The sequence below is a fragment of the Sebastes fasciatus genome, chromosome 9 (assembly GCF_043250625.1).
Source record: "Sebastes fasciatus isolate fSebFas1 chromosome 9, fSebFas1.pri, whole genome shotgun sequence".
In the NCBI taxonomy this organism is placed as follows: Eukaryota; Metazoa; Chordata; class Actinopteri; order Perciformes; family Sebastidae; genus Sebastes; species Sebastes fasciatus.
The window spans coordinates 7,113,331-7,132,817 of record NC_133803.1 but is presented as its reverse complement, the minus strand read 5'-3'; the positions used below and the strand labels follow the sequence as shown (position 1 = coordinate 7,132,817).

Sequence of the window (19,487 nt, the reverse complement as noted above, 5' to 3'; positions counted from 1 at the left end):
ATGATGTGATATAGCAGAATTCTGACTGAAATAGTCTTATATTGGTCCAGTCATATAAACAATTTCAACAAACTATAATTGCTTGGATTATTCATTTGCTCTTATTGAACAAATGCTATTGTAGCCTAAATCTGATACACGACCGCATGCGGTGGTTATTGTGCCCATAGATATAATATGTAGGTCACTGTGTGGCAACATTAAAGATGCAACATTTGCAGAATGAATTTGGACTGTAAGTATCCTCACAAACAAAAACTCAGACCAAATGATGAATAATCAAAGACTGTATTTTTGAATTATGATTATTCACTAATTATATTTGTTTCTTGATCACTCCATGAGGTAAGAAACCTGAAGAGAAGAAAAATCAAAGCAAAATCCATTTGACTTGATATTTGGCACACTTGATTCTGTTTGGCATGGGAAGCAAAGGCGGTCTGACCAAGTAAAGGGGACTCTGGCCTGATGTCTTGAGGTGAAGTATAGCTAAACACACTAGAGATACACAGATTTACACATTCAAGAGCTTTTCAAACCATCTCTGTGACAGCAGAATCACACAGCAAGGGGGAAAAAATATGATATTCTTTGAAATAGTGAAAAAGGACAAAGATGAACCCTACTGAACTATCTTTTTTTTCTATTTCAAGCTTTATTTATCTTAAGTCAACTGAGCCATTTCATTTGGACCTGCATGGATAGTGACAATATCTCTTCTGCTAGACCAATTAATAATTATAATTTCTCCAATGGACCTTCCAAGAAGAGTAGACCGAAGTTGCTGGAAGGTGCAAAGTGACTTAATACACTAGTTTGCATAGAATATTTTGCAATGTGCTCTCACCATCTTGGCTGAGCGATGGGACGTGGGAAGTGTGAAAGGGAGGAGTAGCACTGTTACCTCTTTGGATTAGAGAGTAAGAACTTCAAATAAATGTGTGAATCATCAGCTATATTGCCAAATCTTTGGCCATGAAGGCATTATCATTTTCCTCAATGTTCAGACAAAGTAGCTCGATGGTTTGCTCAATGTTTCAGAGAAATACATTTGCTGGAGCTGCTGGAGTTTACAGTTGCTAAACCCAATAATAAAGATGTCAAACTGGTAATGTTGCTACAAAGACTCCTTGGGGAGAATGAAGAGGATGAAAGAAGAGAGATGGGAGAGAAGAGAGAAGGGGAAATCACAGGAGGAGAAGGAAAGATATAGAGAGTAGAGATAATGAAGCAGTGTAAAAGTAAAGAACAGGAGAGAGGAAACCAGAAAAAAAGTTGGCTGATAAGAGGAAAGGAATAGATGGAGGGGAAGGAAGACAGAGAGACTGTACACATTCTGAATGGTTAGTGGTACACCACCACTCTTGGTTTTCAAGGATTGTGTGTGTGTGTAAGTGAGTCCATCTGTGGTAGCCGCAGTGACGGTTTGGCAGTGAACAGGAGGCAGCTGGCTGGACTGAACTTCTGTGGGGCCCAGCAGCACTGCCAAAGGACAGATGGGAAGTGTGTGTAAGTGTGTATAGAGCAAATACTGTATTGAGGTATGTGAATAAGAGTGTACTGGTAGTTCTGTATTTTATGTGTCTGTGTGTGTGTGTGTTTTGGTGGGTTAGTCACTGGGAGACCTTTTGTGGGGGAAGTTTTCTATCATGGTTCAGCAGGGGGAAGTCTGCTCCAACAGTCCTTCCTGCTGGAGGAAAGCACACTAGATCGGAGCTGCAGAGGCCCAGTTAATGTGGGGAAACCGCCATTACCCATCAGCTCAGACTCATTCCAAACCAAACTTGAGGAAAACCGCTGATTTTCAACATTAGTTCCATGTATTCCTCGTTGGGATAGTGTGTCTGCATTGCTTGGCAATGTTGCTTTCAATGATTATCTGAGAGAAACAACTAAGGTCACAGCAGGGTTAACACCCTAAATTCTCCAAAAATGGTTGGGGCCTTCATTTACCTCAACGAAGGAGAAAACCAGGCCTTTTTTGAGATGTATTATTAGACTAGAAAAGTCCAGACTGTATGAAGAAAAATTATATGTCCACTTCTGTTCACAAATTGCTTTTAAAATGTTTCAGTTTCTTTAAATGTTTTGGTACATCTTTCAGTAATATCAGTAATAGCTCAAGTTGAAGATATCAAAGGAAATCAGGTTGTTTTTGAAGTTGAAGCACTACAAAACGTCAAAGTGGCAGTTGAAACATACATACTGAAAGAACTTGAGGTGGCAGTTAGGATCGAATTGCTGAAAGAAGTTGAAATCTTGGAACTGCTACATAAAACTGAAGTGTCACCTTAAGTGTAAGCAGCAAGTGAAGTTAAGGTATCAGTTGAAGTGAACGTGCTGAAAGGAATTTATGGTGCTTGTTGAAGTGTAAGGATAAGTGTAAGCAACACTGTAACGTTCAGTATTCCACCTCCAGGGGCAGCCGCCAGAGATCAAAATCTAACCAAAATATCTTGGAAGATGCGTTAGTAAAAGTTCCCATTTACCCAAATGCAGTGATGTTACAATCTTTGGCAATGTGGTTCCAGCCGCGGCCCAATGGCTATCCAAGCCCCAACATAGAGACTCTTGAGGAACTGCTATGGATGAGCCATCCCACATGTTAATTGGAGGTATACATATACAGTATACCTAGAGAGACTTTGCTTACAGTGGGAATGAGGGTAGTGCAAAAGATAGTGTGCAAAACCAGCATAACAGAAAGTTACATGTCAGTTATTTATGGCGGAGTGTCGAGGATGAGTTGATTCTCACAGTCTGAGTAAAGAAGCTGCTCTGTAGTCTGGTGGTATGACAACGGATACTTCTGTATCTCTTGCCAGACAGCAGCAGGGTGAACAGGCCAGCCCTACCACCAGAGGGCAAAGCTTCACCAAAATGTCTGGAAAGTTGCTTTAGTGACACCTATGTTCCTGTCTGCCCAGGCACAGTGAATCTCAGGTGTTTCATCGGACAGCGACATGCTGCTTCATTAGTGCAAGTTACCCCAACATCCAAAAATCAGAGGAGGAAACTTCTTTGTTGCAGACAGCAAATGTAAACATCATATTTGACAATGAACACGTAGTGATAGATGCGAGGCTGGTGTGGAGTGTTTAATTTTCTGTGAAGTATTGTTAAATTTTGCAGCTTGTTTGTCCTTAAATAAATGTATTAACATCATTTACCAGTTTTCTGTCTATTATTTGCAAACTAAAACATTAAGCTGGACCTGGACTGTAAGCATACAATTTAAAGTTTATGTGGGGGTCTGATTGTATTCACATGCAAATACACTATAAAACAATATACTACAATACTTCCATCTTAATATACAGTATGCATACCAAAACCTCAACACTTACCCACACAGTCTTGGCCATCCTGGGACTCCTGGTAGCCTTGCTCACAGAGACATTGGAAGGAACCCAGTCTGTTCTCACAGAAACCACGAGGGCCACAGAGTGTCTCATTGAGCCCACACTCATCAATATCTGGTGAACAAACAAACAAAGCCAAGACAAGTCAACATGTTTTTTCCTCGAATGATTTTTTGTTTTCTTTGTGATTTGTTCCTTCCTTTCCCTCTGTATTATCTGTTTCTCTAACATCTTATTTTATTTTAGATGTTTTCATTTTAAAACACTTTAAATTGCACTATGGTGTATGAACATCTGTTTCAGAAATAAATGCTAATTCCAGATGGAAACTCACATACACACACACAAACACACACACACTCGGCATTACACAAAACGTATCCTGTGTTTTCCTAAGCCTTCCAAACAGATCAAAGAAGTGACATGAAAGGTGAAAATTGAAGGGCAGTAGATTAAACAGAATAACCTTGCAATTGAAGCAGCTGGTGTAAAAAGTGGTAAATAAGACACAAATGAGCTGGTTTCATAAACACACTTGAGTCACACTCATCCCCTTACATAAATCAGGCAGAGCAACAAATATCCCTCCTCGTCTAGACAGTCAGCTCAAAGGCTCCCGTCTGTTTCTTTTCCTCTCATTTCTTTCCCTTTCTCTCTGTTTTTTTCTGAGGCAGGAAATGGCATTAAAACAGCTCTGGCACAGGGGCCAAGACTCATGCCATGATGGAAAAATAGGAGCAGCACATATATGAAAGAACTTGAAGATTTTTTTCACATTTTTCTTTCTTGTTTAAAATGCGTGATATAGAGGGTAGAAATGGAGGCATGGACATAAGGATGCAGACAATGACAAAGGAAAAGGGGATGGAAGTAAAGAGAAATAAGTGATTGACCATCACTTTAACATTTCTTTTCATTTGCAAACATTTTTTCAGCGTTGATACTGAAGCAGAACTTATCTTATCTTCTAACATAGCATACAAACGTGCTCACAATGATAATACTAACATGCTGATGTTTAGCAGGTATATGTTAATCATGTTCATCATCTTTGTGGTAACCTCTAGCACTAAACACAAACTGCAGCTGAAGCTGATGGGAATGGCATTCATTTTGCATACATTTGCTCATAAATCAAAGTATATTGCATTTAATTTCATGGTTTATTTGATAGGGACAGATACAGTGTACATAGACAACTTAAAAACGGCTATCTGATGCAAGTATCATAGTGCTTTTAGCGGATGCTATTTTGCAACATCTGTCCCTAGAAGGGCTTATGCCTCCGCCAACCAGTCAAGTTGCCGCTTACATCCAACATGTCATCACTTCATCATTTTATCCTATTAGACATTTGTGTGAAATTGTCATAATTGGAAAATGAATTCTTGAGTTATGGCCAAAAACAGTTTTGTGAGGTCACAGTGACCTTAACATTTAACCACCAAACTCTAATTAGTTCATTCTTGAGATCAAGTGGACGTTTGTGACAGATTTGAAGAAATTCCTTCGTCCCTGAAATATTGCATTCATGAGAATGGGTGGGACGGACGTACAGACGGCGCCGGCGCAGAGGCATAATAACACATCAGTGAGCCACACTGTTGCACTGGGTGACATGCCCCTTCATTACTTTACAACTTCTCTTATGATTTGGCGCTATATGAAAATAAATTCAACTGAATTGAATTTAACGCACACACTGTCATTCATTTTGACTCATCCCACATACACTGTACTGCTGCCACAAACACTCACGAGCACCAAATGTGGATTAATCCGCCGTTGAAAATAGTCCCCAACAAATGCACTATTACCTCCTTTTTAAAAAAAATGAAATTATGTATTTGTGACCAGATTCATCTCTGTATTAGAAACCAAAGGGCTTGTAGATGAGTGTCACAGACAGTATATAGTACTGAGGGACTAACACATTGTTGGGTTTGATCTTTTCATAGGATTCATTGAAAATAAGAAAAATACAGAATTAAGTCAGCCTTATCCTTTAAGGGTCACTATCAGCATGCTGATAATTTCACAACCCTAAACATAGACCATTAAATTAAAACTACAAAGGGCTTTATCCTAAATATGATCCCATGTGATTTTTTAATAAAATGTATATGGGATTTAACAATTAGTTACATATATTTATGTTTCAAAAGCAAGTTCTAATGAATGAATGAAACCCCAATCATGTGTTTGTGTGTGTGTGTGTGTGTGTGTGTGTGTGTGTGTGTGTGTGTGTGTGTATGTACTGTGTGTGTGTCTTACCATCACAGGAGGGCGTGTCGTGGTTGACGGTGAATCCGCTCTCACACACACACAGATAGGATCCCTCCGTGTTGAGACACTCGCCGTGGGGGTAACAGAGCTCTGGTTCATCCGCACACTCATCAACATCTGGGAGGACAGAGACAGAAATCCACTGAGAGATGTGTGTGTGTGTGTGTGTGTGTGTGTGTGTGTGTGTGTGTGTGTGTGTGTGTGTGTGTGCGCGTGTGCGTGTGCGTGTGCGTGTGTGTGTGTGTGTGGTCGTGGTCTGGTGGTGAGAGGTTGTATCCATGCTCCAGCGCTCACCTCTGCAGCTGGTGCCGTTGATCTGTCGGTATCCCTGGGGGCAGGTGCAGGTGTAGGAGCCCATGTTGTTAACACACTCCCCTACAGTCTCACAGGGCCTGGATAGTTCTAAACACTCATCCACATCTGGAACATACATCAGTCTTATGAGCGTGTTTTTTTTTAGGTTGAAACAGACCTTTGTGATGAAAAGTTATTAAAAGTTTGAGCTTTAATAAGTTCGTAATATGATCCTTAAATGTGTATACAGCACCGATAGTGTTATATATCATACCGTCACAATGGTCTCCAGCGGAGGACACTCTAAAACCTGGTCCACACTGACAGATAAAGGAGCCTTCAGTATTCTGGCAGTGGCCCCTGGTACAGACCTGCTGATCCTGGCACTCGTCTATATCTGAAACACAAAACAATGAAATGATACGTCACGTAAGCAGAATGCAAAGGTTCGTGCAAATGCATTTCGCTCACATTTTTGACCAGCACTTTAGTTGCTTAACAGTAGATAAATAATGTGCTAAAAGCAGTGAATTGCCTTTGGTAAAATCATATAAGTTAACTGCTATAAAAACATTTGAAAGAATAGCGAATAAGCTGCTTGTATAACTGACTACAATGTCTTCTCATACACTGTGGAAGCAGTGAGGTCTGTGGTTTATAGCCTGAGTGCTAGACAGTGTTCAAGGGCTGAAAACTTCAGGTAAACACAGGCAGAATAATAATAATTATTATTATATTGATATACAGTACAATGGCAGTGTTGAGTGGTACTTAATAATTAAAAATTGTTTATGTGGCACCAAAATCAACTGTAGAGTAAATATTGAAGTTCAATAATTTGTTGATCCAGATCATGAACTCCAACGGCTCCAGGGTAACTCTGAAAAGGTTTATAAAGCCAGGAAGTAATGTCTCCAGTTTGATCAAGCTTCAGTGTGCATGCATAAACAACAAAAGTCCCCTTGGTAAAATAATATTGACTATATATATTGACTAAATGGCGGTTTTCACCCTTTCAAAATTAAGTACTTTAAAAGACAGGCAGTGCAGACAGGTTCAGGATTCAGTTTTAGGATTCCAAAATAGGTCTAAAACCTCCTCTTCCTGAGACTGTTTTTGTATTGATCTTATTAATAGACACCTTGGTTGCATAGCCACATCATTATAAACCTCTCAAAGAAGTCATAATAAGATCCCTCAGCCTCTGCAGATGAGGAAAAGAGATTTTATTGCAGCTCTGGGGAAACAACCATCATGCAGGTTTGCCCTCACAGCCCTAATTCAGTATCCTTTTGGTGGGTGGGGAAAGCTGCGTTGAAATGGCAGGAAACCACGTAATGACAGAGTGCCTCAAATTTATATCCCGTAAGGGGGACAAAGCAGGGAGGAGGGTGGTGCAGACGCTGGTAACAGTGTGGTCACTGGTCTCGTCCAAAATTCCACTGACTTATAATTCTATTAGTATGCACTTGTTAGTGTGCAGAGCTTGCATTTGACCAGGTGTTTGACCAAGTGTTGACCAGTGCCAGAAGCTGTGGTTGTGCGGTGTCATTTTGTTTTGATATGAAATGTGCTGTGCTGATACATTTTTATGCCCTGCTAGCAGAAGGAGTGAATCCGTCAATAGGTCCATACATCCATCCATCAAACACTCCCTCACATGTGCTTTGTGACATAAATCATTGAATGGTAACAGTCCGTCTGCATCGTCTGCATTTGGGTCCTATCCCTGTTGCCACCATGACAATATGTTTCAGGGTTGACAGCACAGATGGGCCAGAATTTGACAACTCCTAAATGCAATTTAATTTCTTCATTTATTTATTTTCTTTTTTCTTGTTTATTTTGCCTCAGTTAGGAGTACTTGATTCATTTTTTTCATGGAAATAATAAAGAATAATATGGAAAAAATAATAGCTCAGACGAAGATTATCATAAAAGTGACTGTTCCATCCACTACTTTCCTGGTAGCGAGTAATGAACAATACAGACAGTAGGGACACTAGTGGCAAGGCTTTAGACTTTTAGTCTCGATTATTCCCCACTGAATGCCAGGTATATGAATTACACTGGTCTAAAAAGCAAAAGACAACTCACTTACAAAAAAAATATTCAAAACATTAAAGTATTCATAGTTCATGCTGTCACGTGACTTTTAAATCGTATGATTTCATGAAATGGCACCACAGACACTCATTCAGGACTCATTACATCAGTTTCTGCTGCAACTGCAAACTGGGTGCGTCTTACGCATGTTATACGTGTTTGTATATGCATAGGAAATTGTGTGTGTGTGAGAAAAACAGAAAAAAATCATGTGAATGTAACAGAGTCTTTCAAAGAAACATCAAAATACGCTTTGGCAGCATGAGCTGTGGGTACGTACCAAAACAATTGGTTCCCTCTTCATCGACGAGGAATCCCTGCTGACACACACACAGAAAACTGCCCTCTGTGTTCTTGCAGCGACCGTGAAAGCACAAAGATGGGCTTTCCAAACACTCATCTACATCTGGACAAACACAAGATAGGACAGCATCAGTATACAATTGACTGGAACCCAATGCTTAACCCCTTTATAGCTGAAGATGCTAACACCCCTATTTGTCACTTTGTTGTAAAAAAAATCAGCATTTCACTTCAGCATTTTTTGGGACATATGGGGACTACTGTCCTTCACTGGCCGAGCCACTTAAGCAAGTCTTGCTCTTACTGAGCTGGCTTCATGTTGGCTCCCTGCACACATGAATGGTATACAAACAATACAAAAAATTTATTCATCGTTTTAGAGCCATTCTTTTTGTAATCACTTTGCACAGGAAAATGTCTTTTAGGGCCAATGAGCTCTCCACCTCCCGCCAGAACTCCGACTGCAGGTCGAAGGCAGCAGTAAAGCCAGATCTGGGTCTGTCCGTGGCGGGCTGGTTGCTGCCGGAGACCCTGCTGGAGTCTGAGCTGAAAGAGTTTCTGGTGAACCTGCAGGATTTCTTCCGATCGGCGTTAAGTATAACTATATAGAAATAGCCAATCTTCTCACTGATGGTTTTGTTTGCTTATGTAAGTCATATAGAGGCATCAGTATTAAATTGAGACTGTTTCATAACAAATTCCTCACATTAACAATAAAACTTTAATAAATAAATGGGGTGCCATTCAATCGAGTAAAAAAGACCACTCCAATGCAAGTCATCCATGGGTTTATCCTGAGCTGTATGACTTCATTAATGTACATGAGAAGGTCTAGAGGACAATAATCCAAACAACTTGAGTTCCCAGTAAGTTGGAAACCAGCTAAACTGTCACAGGAACAATCGATGCTCGTTGTAAGTTGGGGCACACAGCCATTGGCTGCTTGTATCTATTGTAAAAGGCCAATAATTAAATCCAAGTAACTGTCGTATCTTTGTTGTAGGACTGGCTATTATCATAGCATGATAGAGATGCTGCAAGTGTTAAAAAAAACAGCTCTGAGCTTCAGGTAAAATCACAGTGTTTTGCTCCCACTGCACACTGCATACAAAGCTGGTTATTATTTTTTTCCGATCTGCTGAAATGGGCTTGCACAAGATGACCTTTGACCTCAATAACTGGCTTTGACCACTGGACTGGACTCCTCACCTACACAGGTGGTTTGGGCGTCATCCAGGTGGTATCCCTCATCACAGTGGCAGGTGTAACCCTCAGCTGTGTTGTAACAAATCCCCTGGCCACAAATATAAGGGTTGATCTGGCACTCATCCACCTCTGGGCCAGAAGAGAGAGAGAGAGAGAGAGAGAGAGAGAGAGGAGAGAGTATTAATACAGCAGCAGTTTTAGAACTAGTAATGGGTCCCATAAAATACTATAAAGAGCCACAAGGAAGCACAACATACTGTTAATGTACCACAAGTTAAGAGCTTAATAGAAAAGCACCATAAGTTCACAATGTGTAGGGCCCCAAGGAATTGACTACAGGGAAAGTGACTGCAATGCAATTAACTGAACAGAATTAATTTAAATTAACGTGATTCCTCCTTAGTTTAATTAATTGATTTTTTTTATCGATATTTTAACAAAGCCAACCAGTTGCCTTGTTTTCCTTCATTTCAGCCGATTTCTCCACAGCAACTCGTGAAGACAATCCCCCAAATGAATAACTCATCTTGTCCACTTGATACTGTGCAAGCCTCTGTATATGTGGTATTGTTTCAGCTCTTCATAAATCAACTGGTCATGTTCCCTCTTAAATTAACGCCCCCCTCTTGTCGTATTCACGACCTTGGAAGTGGAAAGTTTCTGAAACCTCAGAGTTCACGACTTGCTAGCTTGCTAAATTGTTAGCCTCTGTGGCTTCTAGACGCCGACAGTAGCGTCCATATTGCCGTTGCTTAGCAGCGGTGTTCTTCACGACTTCACCACTTGAACGCCAAGCATATCGTGTACACAACTTCCCACGTTGTAAATACGAGCTCACGAGTTTCATTTGAAGGCACTATATACCACAACAGATGAGGAGAAAAGAAAAGAGCAGAGATAAGAATGCTTTAATCTTACCTGCTGACTGGGTGGGAGCGATGTCCTGGCCTGCGTTAGATGGGAGGATCTCTACTGGTGCAGGTGGAGAGCTCCTCTCAACAACCTCTAGCAAATCAAAAAAAAATACACAGTAATATACATTAATTCCATGTAGTTTATGTTTAATTCGGTCAACATGCGTCAAACATGGCACTTCTTTTTACTTTTAGTATTATATATTTTTTAGGTGCCGTTTCCACATTTGAGTTTTCAGTCTGCAACAAAGGATGTGTAGAGTTTCTGCTGTACAGTCCTGTCTTCCTTTAAAAAAGTAATTCCATGCTTTCATCTCGTTACTTTTGCACAAGCGTCATAAAATTGTGTTTGCATAGCTTACATTCTCAATAGCTTACATTACAATGCACGTACCTGTTTGTTACCTTATGAATGCAATACTTTATTTTCTTCCGCCTGTTTATGTATCTCTTGTATAGACTAATTTCACTGGCTTTTTCAGGAGGATTGGTGATGCCATTGCCCAACCTTTTCTGATTGAATGTGCTGAATGAAAGGGCAGGCAGGGATGTTACCAAAATGATTCTGTGTCCCTGCCAAATTTTTTGGCAAGCTAGGAAGTAGCGGCTGAAATACCTTGCCCTGTGTAAAAATCTTTAACAGACAAATTGACTTCACTCAATAAGCAGCGGTTTTTATGAATGAAAATGTGCTGATAATCCATCCACCCATTTTCTTCCGCTTATCCGTGACCGGGTGGCGGGGGCAGCAGGCTTAGCAGGGAATTCCAGACGTCCCTCTCCCCAGCAACGTTTTCCAGCTCTTCCTGGGGGACCCCGAGGCGTTCCCAGGCCAGATGAGATAATCTCTCCGGCGTGTTCTGGGTGTACCCCGGGGCCTCTTACCAGTTGGACGTGCCCAGAAAACCTCCAAAGGGAGGCGTCCAGGAGGCATCCTGATCGGATGCCCGAACGGCCTCAGCTGGCCCCTTTTAACACGAAGGAGCAGTGACTCTATTCCGAGCTTCCTCCGGATGTCTGAGCTCCTCAACCTATCTCTAAGGCTGAGCCCAGCCACCCTACAAAAGGAAATTAATTTCAGCCGCTTGTATCCGCGATCTCATTCTTTCGGTCACTACCCGAAGCTCATGACCATAGGTGAGGGTTGGAACGTAGATGGACTGGTAAATCAAGGGCTTTGCCTTCCGGCCCTTTTCACCACAATGGTCCGGTATAGCGCCCGCATAACTGCAGACGCTGCACCGAATCGCCTGTCCATCTCCTACTCCATTTTTTGCTCACTCGTGAACAAGACCCCGAGATACTTAAGCTCGCTTGGGGCAGTGACTCACTCCCAACCCGGAGGGCGCAATCCACCATTTTCCGGCAGAGAACCATGGCCTCAGACTTGGTGGTACTGACTCTCATCCCGACCGCTTCACACTCTGCTGCAAACCACCCCAATGGGTGCTGAAGGTCACGGTCGGATGAAGCCAATGGAACCACATCATCTGCAAAGAGCAGAGATGGAATTTTGAGGTCCCCAAACCGGACACTCTCCTCCCCCCCGGCTGCACATTGAGATTCTGTCCATGAAATTCACGAACAGGATCGGCAACAAGGGACAACCCTGGCGGGGGCAAACACCCACTGGAAACGTGTTTGACTTTGTGCCAAGTATACGGACACAGCTCTCACTTTGGTTATACAAGGACCGGTCCTCCCTGGCTCGCAATAGCGACCCCAGTACTCCATATTCCTGCAGTATCCCCCACAGGAATCCCCCGGGGGACACATGTAGGTTCAAAACACATGTAGACTGGATGGGCAAACTCCCATGCCCCCTCCAACAGCCCCGCTGGTCCACTGTTCCACAGCCAGGATGGAGTCCGCATTGTTCCTCCTGGATCTGGGGTTTGACAATCGGTCGGAGCCTCCTTTCCAGCACCCAAGAATAAACTTTCCCGGGGAGCTGAGCACTGTGATACCCCGATAAATGCACTGATAATTTCTCCAATATACTGTATATTGTGAAATGAAAAAATAGAAGAATTTTCACTCAATTTTGCTCTCAAAGTGCACCAGCTGCACTTTGTCGTTCTTAGCTGTACCTCCACACACTTTAGCACGAATTAGCATGTGTTTTTGTGCTCTTGTAAACAATTTTGTGCGATTTATCATAAACCCATAGGTTGTATAGATACAAATGATGATGACACGTCAAAAAGTCACACCCAAAAAGCATGGTAAGCAAGGCCCGTGCTCGGGGTGCTGTAAAGCTCAAGGCCAGATCCTTCGCCCCGGGCCTTTCCAAGCCAACTTAGTGCCGGTCGCGGCACACCACCACGGAGGAAATGTCCCTGTCGAGTGCCAGCAAGCGCTGAGGAGAGGTCCCACATGGGGAATTCTCCCTCTCCAAGTGGTCATCCCCGACTCGCTGAGTTGAATCCCCTGGGCAGACTGTAAGGATCTCACCCGTTGAGAATTGTAAAAATATATATACGGTTCATTATGAAACTGTGGCAGACCTACTTAGACTCTAATTAATGGGAAACACTGGCTTAGTCAGGGAAAATGAGAACCGTGCGAATTTTCCTTTCGTATCAAGCAGCAGAAAAATGATGTCCCTTGTGGCTGTCAGACCAATTTGGCGAAGGACGACAGACATGTTGGATTTTCTCTTGTTTGAAAAGTATGCATGAGAAGTAACAATCCTATAAATTATATAAATCTATGATCAAGTATCAAGCTGGCTTGATCTAATACTGAGGACTAAAAAGGAATATATGGAGTAAACTCATCACAGAGCCTCCAGAAAATTGGCAGCTCCATCAGTAAAGGAGTTCCACTGTTCTGAAAACATAATTGTGGCTTGAAATGATAAAACACTACAAGAAGGTATACAAATGGCAATACTAAATAAAGAAAATAATGAATGAACTACTTCTTTCCTATTTAATGCCAGTGCAAAAAGATCACAGTACAGGTGGCCTTTTTAGGACATCAGACTAATCTTGTCAGCAGCAGACTCATCTCTGCTTTCAGAAGTCTGAGCTGCACTTTGTCGTTCTTAGCTGTACCTCCACACACTTTAGCACGAATTAGCATGTGTTTTTCTGTGTATGTGTTTTTCTCACATTTTTGCTAAAATTATGAGTGTGCTAATGTCAGCATTCTAACATTACAGCACAACTGGAGCTGACAAACTATAGTTGAACTTGTGTACAGTTGAGTTAAATGCTGACAAAGTGCTCTAAGCTTGACAAGCTGTGCCTGAGATGTCCTAAACTGCCAACCATACCACAAAGTTTAAAAGGGTAGTGAAGCAGACACCTGGGTAGGCTGCCTCGATCTTGACAGTGGATACACCCGGAGATAGCTGGGGCAGGATAGGTTCAACTAGCCTATTACTAACCACAGGATCTACCAGCTCCTTCAACGACAAGACACAGACAATAATACCAAATGGACAAGATCAACAGAGCACTGTATGCATTTCTTTCAGTCCATTATTTCAGCTTTGCACACTGCTTCTGTCATGCAATACAGGCATTGTGCTATGAAGCAGATTAGCATTCAGCTTACATGGCAACTGACTGCAATTTAAAAACAGGGCAAAAATTTACAGCTCAGCAAGCAAGCCAGAGAACAAACAATTCCTGTCACTTCTGCATTGACATCTGTCTGGATTTTTTGGGGGGACAAACATTTAAACACTGCTCAGTGCTGGACCAGCTCAAAGTCATGCAGCAATGTTGCTGACTTCATGCAAAGGTGATTCTGCAACTCCTCAGCGGCTGAGTGGAGTGGCTGTGTGCATGCAAACTGCTTCTACATTTTTAAAGCGCCCAACCTACCTGATCTGGTGCAGTTGTTGCTACTGACCACAGAAAAAAAAGAAACAAAAATGTTGAAATGTAAGTTTTAGGTTTCATGGAAAATTCAGTTTGTGGTTGTCGAATGTCCCCCAGTCAAACTTAGTTTAGTTAAATATAAAAAAAATAAAAAAATAAAAGAGAGAGAGACAGAGAGACAGAGACAGACAGAGAGAGAGAGAGAGAGAGAGAGAGAGAGAGAGAGAGAGAGAGAGAGAGAGAGAGAGAGAGAGAGATGAAAAGTATAATATGAGGATGTGGATATAAATTTCAGAAATAATTAAATGCAAATATTAAATGAATTTGATGCTTTGAATGCACAAATATTGCATTCCAATGAATATTAAGTTAGTAAATATAACATTTGCCCGATTTAACGTAACTTCCGGTATAAACCACGCCCAAGTCCGGACTCCTATCCGAATGCAGTTGGCGACAAATAAATTTGTTGGTTGAACAGATACAGATACAGATAATGATGCCTCTGTAGTTTCAGCGTTAGTAACAGTGTTTTCATTATTTTGTCCACCCCATTTATAACAATGAGAGTATAGTAAAATAACACAGTATAGAGTAACTCAGTATATACAGACGTAGGCAAAATTGTTGGTACTCTTCCGTTAAAGAAAGAAAAACCCACAAAGGTCACTGAAATAACTTGAAACTGAGAAAAGTAATAATAAATAAAAATGTATTGAAAATTAACTAATGAAAATGAGACATTGCTTTTGAATTTTGGTTCAACAGAATCATTTTAAAAAACAAACTAATGAAACTGGCCTGGACAAAAATGATGGTACTCTTAACTTAATATTTAGTTGCACAACCTTTTGAGGCAATCACTGCAAACAAGCGATTTCTGTAACTCTCAATGAGACTTCTGCACCTGTCGACAGGTATGTTGGCCCACTCCTCTTGAGCAAACTGCTCTAGCTGTCTCAGGTTTGAAGGGTGCCTTCTCCAGACTGCATGTTTCAGCTCCTTCCACAGATGTTCAATAGGATTTAGATCAGGGCTCATAGAAGGCCACTTCAGAACAGTCCAATGTTTTGTTCTTAGCCATTCTTGGGTGTTTTTAGCTGTGTTTTGGGTCATTATCCTGTTGGAGGACCCATGACCTGCGACGGAGACCAAGCTTTCTGACACTGGGCAGCACATTTCGCTCCAGAATGCCTTGATAGTCTTGAGATTTCATTGTACCCGGCACAGATTCAAGACACCCCGTGCCAGATGCAGCAAAGCAGCCCCAGAACATAACCGAGCCTCCTCCATGTTTCACTGTATGTACAGTGTTCTTTTCTTTGTATGCTTCATTTTTGCGTCTGTAAACATAGAGCTGATTTGACTTGCCAAAAAGCTCCAGTTTTGTCTCATCTGTCCAAAGGACATTCTCCCAGAAGCTTTGTGGCTTGTCAATATGCATTTTGGCATATTCCAGTCTCGCTTTTTTATGATTTGCTTTCAACAGTGGTGTCCTCCTCGGTCGTCTTCCATTAAGTCCACTTTGGCTCAAACAGCGACGGATGGTGCGATCTGACACTGATGTACCTTGACCTTGGAGTTCACCTCTAATCTCTTTGGAAGTTGTTCTGGGCTCTTTGGTTACCATTCGTATTATCCGTCTCTTCAATTTGTCATCAATTTTCCTCTTGCGGCCACGTCCAGGGAGGTTGGCTACAGTCCCGTGGACCTTAAACTTCTGAATAATATGTGTAACTGTAGTCACAGGAACATCAAGCTGCTTGGAGATGGTCTTATAGCCTTTACCTTTAACATGCTTGTCAATAATTTTCTTTCTCATCTCCTGAGACAACTCTCTCCTTAGCTTTCTGTGGTCCATGTTCAGTGTGGTACACACCATGATACCAAACAGCACAGTGACTACTTTTCACCCTTTAAATAGGCAGACTGACTGATTACAAGTTTGAAGACACCTGTGATGCTAATTACAGGACACACCTTAGTTTAACATGTCCCTATGGTCACATTATTTTACATCTTTTCTAGGGCTACCATCATTTTTGTCTAGGCCAGTTTCATCAGTTTGTTTTTTAAAATGATTCTGTTGAACCACAATTCAAAAGCAACAGCTGATTTTCATTAGTTAATTTTCAGTAAATTTTTATTTATTATTACTTTTGTCAGTTTCAAGTTATTTCAGTGACCATTGTGGGGTTTTCTTTCTTTAACGGAAGAGTACCAACAATTTTGCCTACGTCTGTAACACAATACAGTTCAACAGCACAACAAACATCCTCCAAAATGATCATAGAGTTGAATCAACACCTCTCTAAAACAGTTTCTCAAAAAAACTGAACCTTAAAACCTTCATGGAGGGAGGATTTATGGCAGTATTGTTGTATTAGACCGTATTAGTTTTAGCTAGGTGTACCAAATAAACTGGCAACTGAGTGAATATCGACATTACAGATTTTTCTAATAGCGGTGACATTACTGTGTTTGCTTCATAAAGAGGACCTATTGTGCTTATTTTCAGGTGTATACTTGTATTTTGGGTTTTCTACTCGAACATGTTTCCATGCTTTAATATTCAAACACTTTACTTTTCTCATAGCGGCTTTTCTGCAGCACCTCTTTTCACCCTCTGCCTGAAACTGCCTGTTCGAGCAAGCGAGCTAGCTCCCTTGCTAACCAGACAATTAGTTAAAGGTTATATTGATAACATTTTTAGGTAGACGAATCATTTAAAAAAAATAATACATCCACAGAGCTTTTAGAAAGGTGCTGAATAAAAGTATGGCTAAAGTATTTCTCCTTCTCTGGTCACGTTCACCAGGGAGGAACTCTTGAACATCCGACAACAAACTTGTTATACTTCTCCCAATCAGAAAGTCTTAATGAGCTTTTAGTTGGCGGAGCAGCAGCTCTCTGTGGGTTTAGCAGGGGGATGCAGACGAGGGAAACTGCGACAGCGGGGATTTCGAACTGCGCTCCCGTCAAAATATCTGGTGAATGTCCACTCTTTGGCCAACAAGATGGAGCCACTGCTTCTCAACAGAGCAAACACGGACTTTTGCAGATCCACTCCCCCTGTGCTTCACTGAAACCTGGCTTGGCGAGCACAACCCGCACACTTCACTCCATCTGACATGCTTCCAACTCCTCCGAGCGGACCACATAACAGAGCTTTCGGGGAAAGTGAAGAGGCGGCGGAATCTGCTTTTACACAAACAAAGGTTGGTGTACAGATGTCACAGTGTTGAAGAAAATGTTCAGCCCTAACTTGGAACTTTTTTTGATTAACTCGAAACCGTTTTATTCACCACAGTTTTCCTCGTTTATTCTGGTCGGTGTTAACATCCCACATCAGGCCTGTGTTAGTGAGGCACTACAACACAGATTACTAACGTAGAGCAAAAACACCCAGACTCCCTGCTCATTGTTATTGGGGACTTTAAGAGAGCAAACCGCAGCAAAGAACTACCAAAACATATTAAGACCAATGTTACACAACATTAAAGGACGCCTATCGCTCTGGGCCCCGTGCAGCTTTGGGACTATCTGATAATTGTCTGGTTCGTCTTCTCCGGATTTACAGGCAGAAACTTAAATCTGCTAAGCCTGTGGTCATGACTGTGAAAAGATGGACCATCGAGGCAAAGCTGGAGTTACAAGCCTGCTTTCACTGCACTAATTGGAATGTTTTTGAGGCGCAGCCACATACTTGGATGAACTCTCTGACACTGTGACATCATACATCAGTTTTTGTGAGGACATGTGTGTGCCGACTAAAACCTTCTGCACATACAATAACAATACACCCTGGTTTACAGAAAAACTCAGCTCTGTCAGCCTAAGGAGGAGGCCTACAGTAGTGGAGACAGGCTCCTGTACAACCAGGCTAGGAACACATTGACAAAGTAGATCAGAGTAGCAGAGTGGAGCTACAGTATAATAGGTTTTCAGCCAAAGACTCTGCGTTGGTGCGGAGTAGCCTGCAGGACATCACCAGCTTCAGGAGAACATCCCCCACACTGTGGAGACCCATCAACTGGCCGACAATCTGGCAATGTTTTTTTTATGATTGATATCTTATAAAAGTTTTTAAATTTAACACAGTACAAATAAACATGACTAACAAACATCACATACTTGTTTGCATAAGAAATTAACAAAATAAAAATAAAACAAAAATGCCAAAAGGTGCAGGTCTTTAGTAATATTTGAATGCCACCAAGTGATGTGTATCCCTATTGTGCTATCAGCACGAGCCTAGGATCCAAACTTAGATATACAATGTATTTTCTCCATTTTTCAATATATATATGCTCTTAAGAGGCTACTTTACAAATTTCAGTAAACCAGTCCTGAAAGGCAGGACTCCCTGGTGTCTTCCATCCCCTCATTAAAACCTGTCTACCCACCATGATGTCAGCTTTTACAGGATCACCCAGTACATACAGCTTTGGTTTGAAATAAAAATGGTCCTTCTGTAATACGTCTGTGTACCCACTTCTAAAAGTCTTGGATCACCGGGCACTAAATAAAATAAAGTGCCCTTTGAGTCTGGGCCTGGACACCTCATGCACTCAGCTCTTCTAGACTAGGTCCTTAAGACCTGGTCTAGAAGTTGAGGAGGTGTCCAGTAAAACTGGTTGAGAATTTTGAATTGGATGAGCCTACTATTCTAATATCCCTCGGAAATTTCTTAAGAGTTTCCACAGATCAACCTCCGAAGTGGGTTGTATTCATTCAACTAAACATTACAGCAGTGGTCGTTGCAAACACTCCTGGTGGAGATCTGCATTCTACTGAATGCACCTTTCTAGCTGTGCATGTACATTGAGAACAGTCACATTCATGTTAAAACTGATTCTGACTCAACAGGACATATGAACAGATAGAACACTAGCCTGACTCTATCCACTTACTCAAATGCAACAAATCACCTAAATGAGCCCCACAACGGAAACTGTTGTTGTCAATCAATCGACAGAAAACGTATCACAAACAATTTTGATAATCAATTATTAGTAGTAAGGTATTTCTACACCAAATTTATGTGAGCTAGTCACACAAAATCAAAAAACTATTTAAATCCTTCTTTCTTTTCCTTCTTGCACACTGTACTTGTCAGAAATTAGCATTTGACCAAATTTGTGTCTCTTACATGACTTAATGAGAGTGAAACTGCTTTTCTC

At 41.4% G+C, this 19,487-nt stretch overlaps 1 protein-coding gene across 4 annotated transcripts in view; it reads right to left on the bottom strand.

The window, feature by feature from the left end:
- Window positions 1-19,487, bottom strand: part of ltbp1 (latent transforming growth factor beta binding protein 1) — a 108,562-nt gene that overhangs the window by 15,072 nt on the left and 74,003 nt on the right. For 2 of the 4 annotated variants that reach the window (XM_074645673.1, XM_074645676.1), the window contains 9 exons: window positions 14,308-14,330; window positions 13,784-13,883; window positions 10,476-10,562; window positions 9,561-9,686; window positions 8,329-8,454; window positions 6,217-6,339; window positions 5,943-6,068; window positions 5,637-5,765; window positions 3,348-3,476 (listed from right to left, as the gene is read on the bottom strand). In XM_074645673.1, the coding sequence (XP_074501774.1) occupies window positions 3,348-3,476; window positions 5,637-5,765; window positions 5,943-6,068; window positions 6,217-6,339; window positions 8,329-8,454; window positions 9,561-9,686; window positions 10,476-10,562; window positions 13,784-13,883; window positions 14,308-14,330 (969 nt within the window). The remainder of the gene's footprint in view (window positions 1-3,347; window positions 3,477-5,636; window positions 5,766-5,942; window positions 6,069-6,216; window positions 6,340-8,328; window positions 8,455-9,560; window positions 9,687-10,475; window positions 10,563-13,783; window positions 13,884-14,307; window positions 14,331-19,487) is intronic. The other 2 variants (XM_074645674.1, XM_074645675.1) reach the window with 2 other exon arrangements.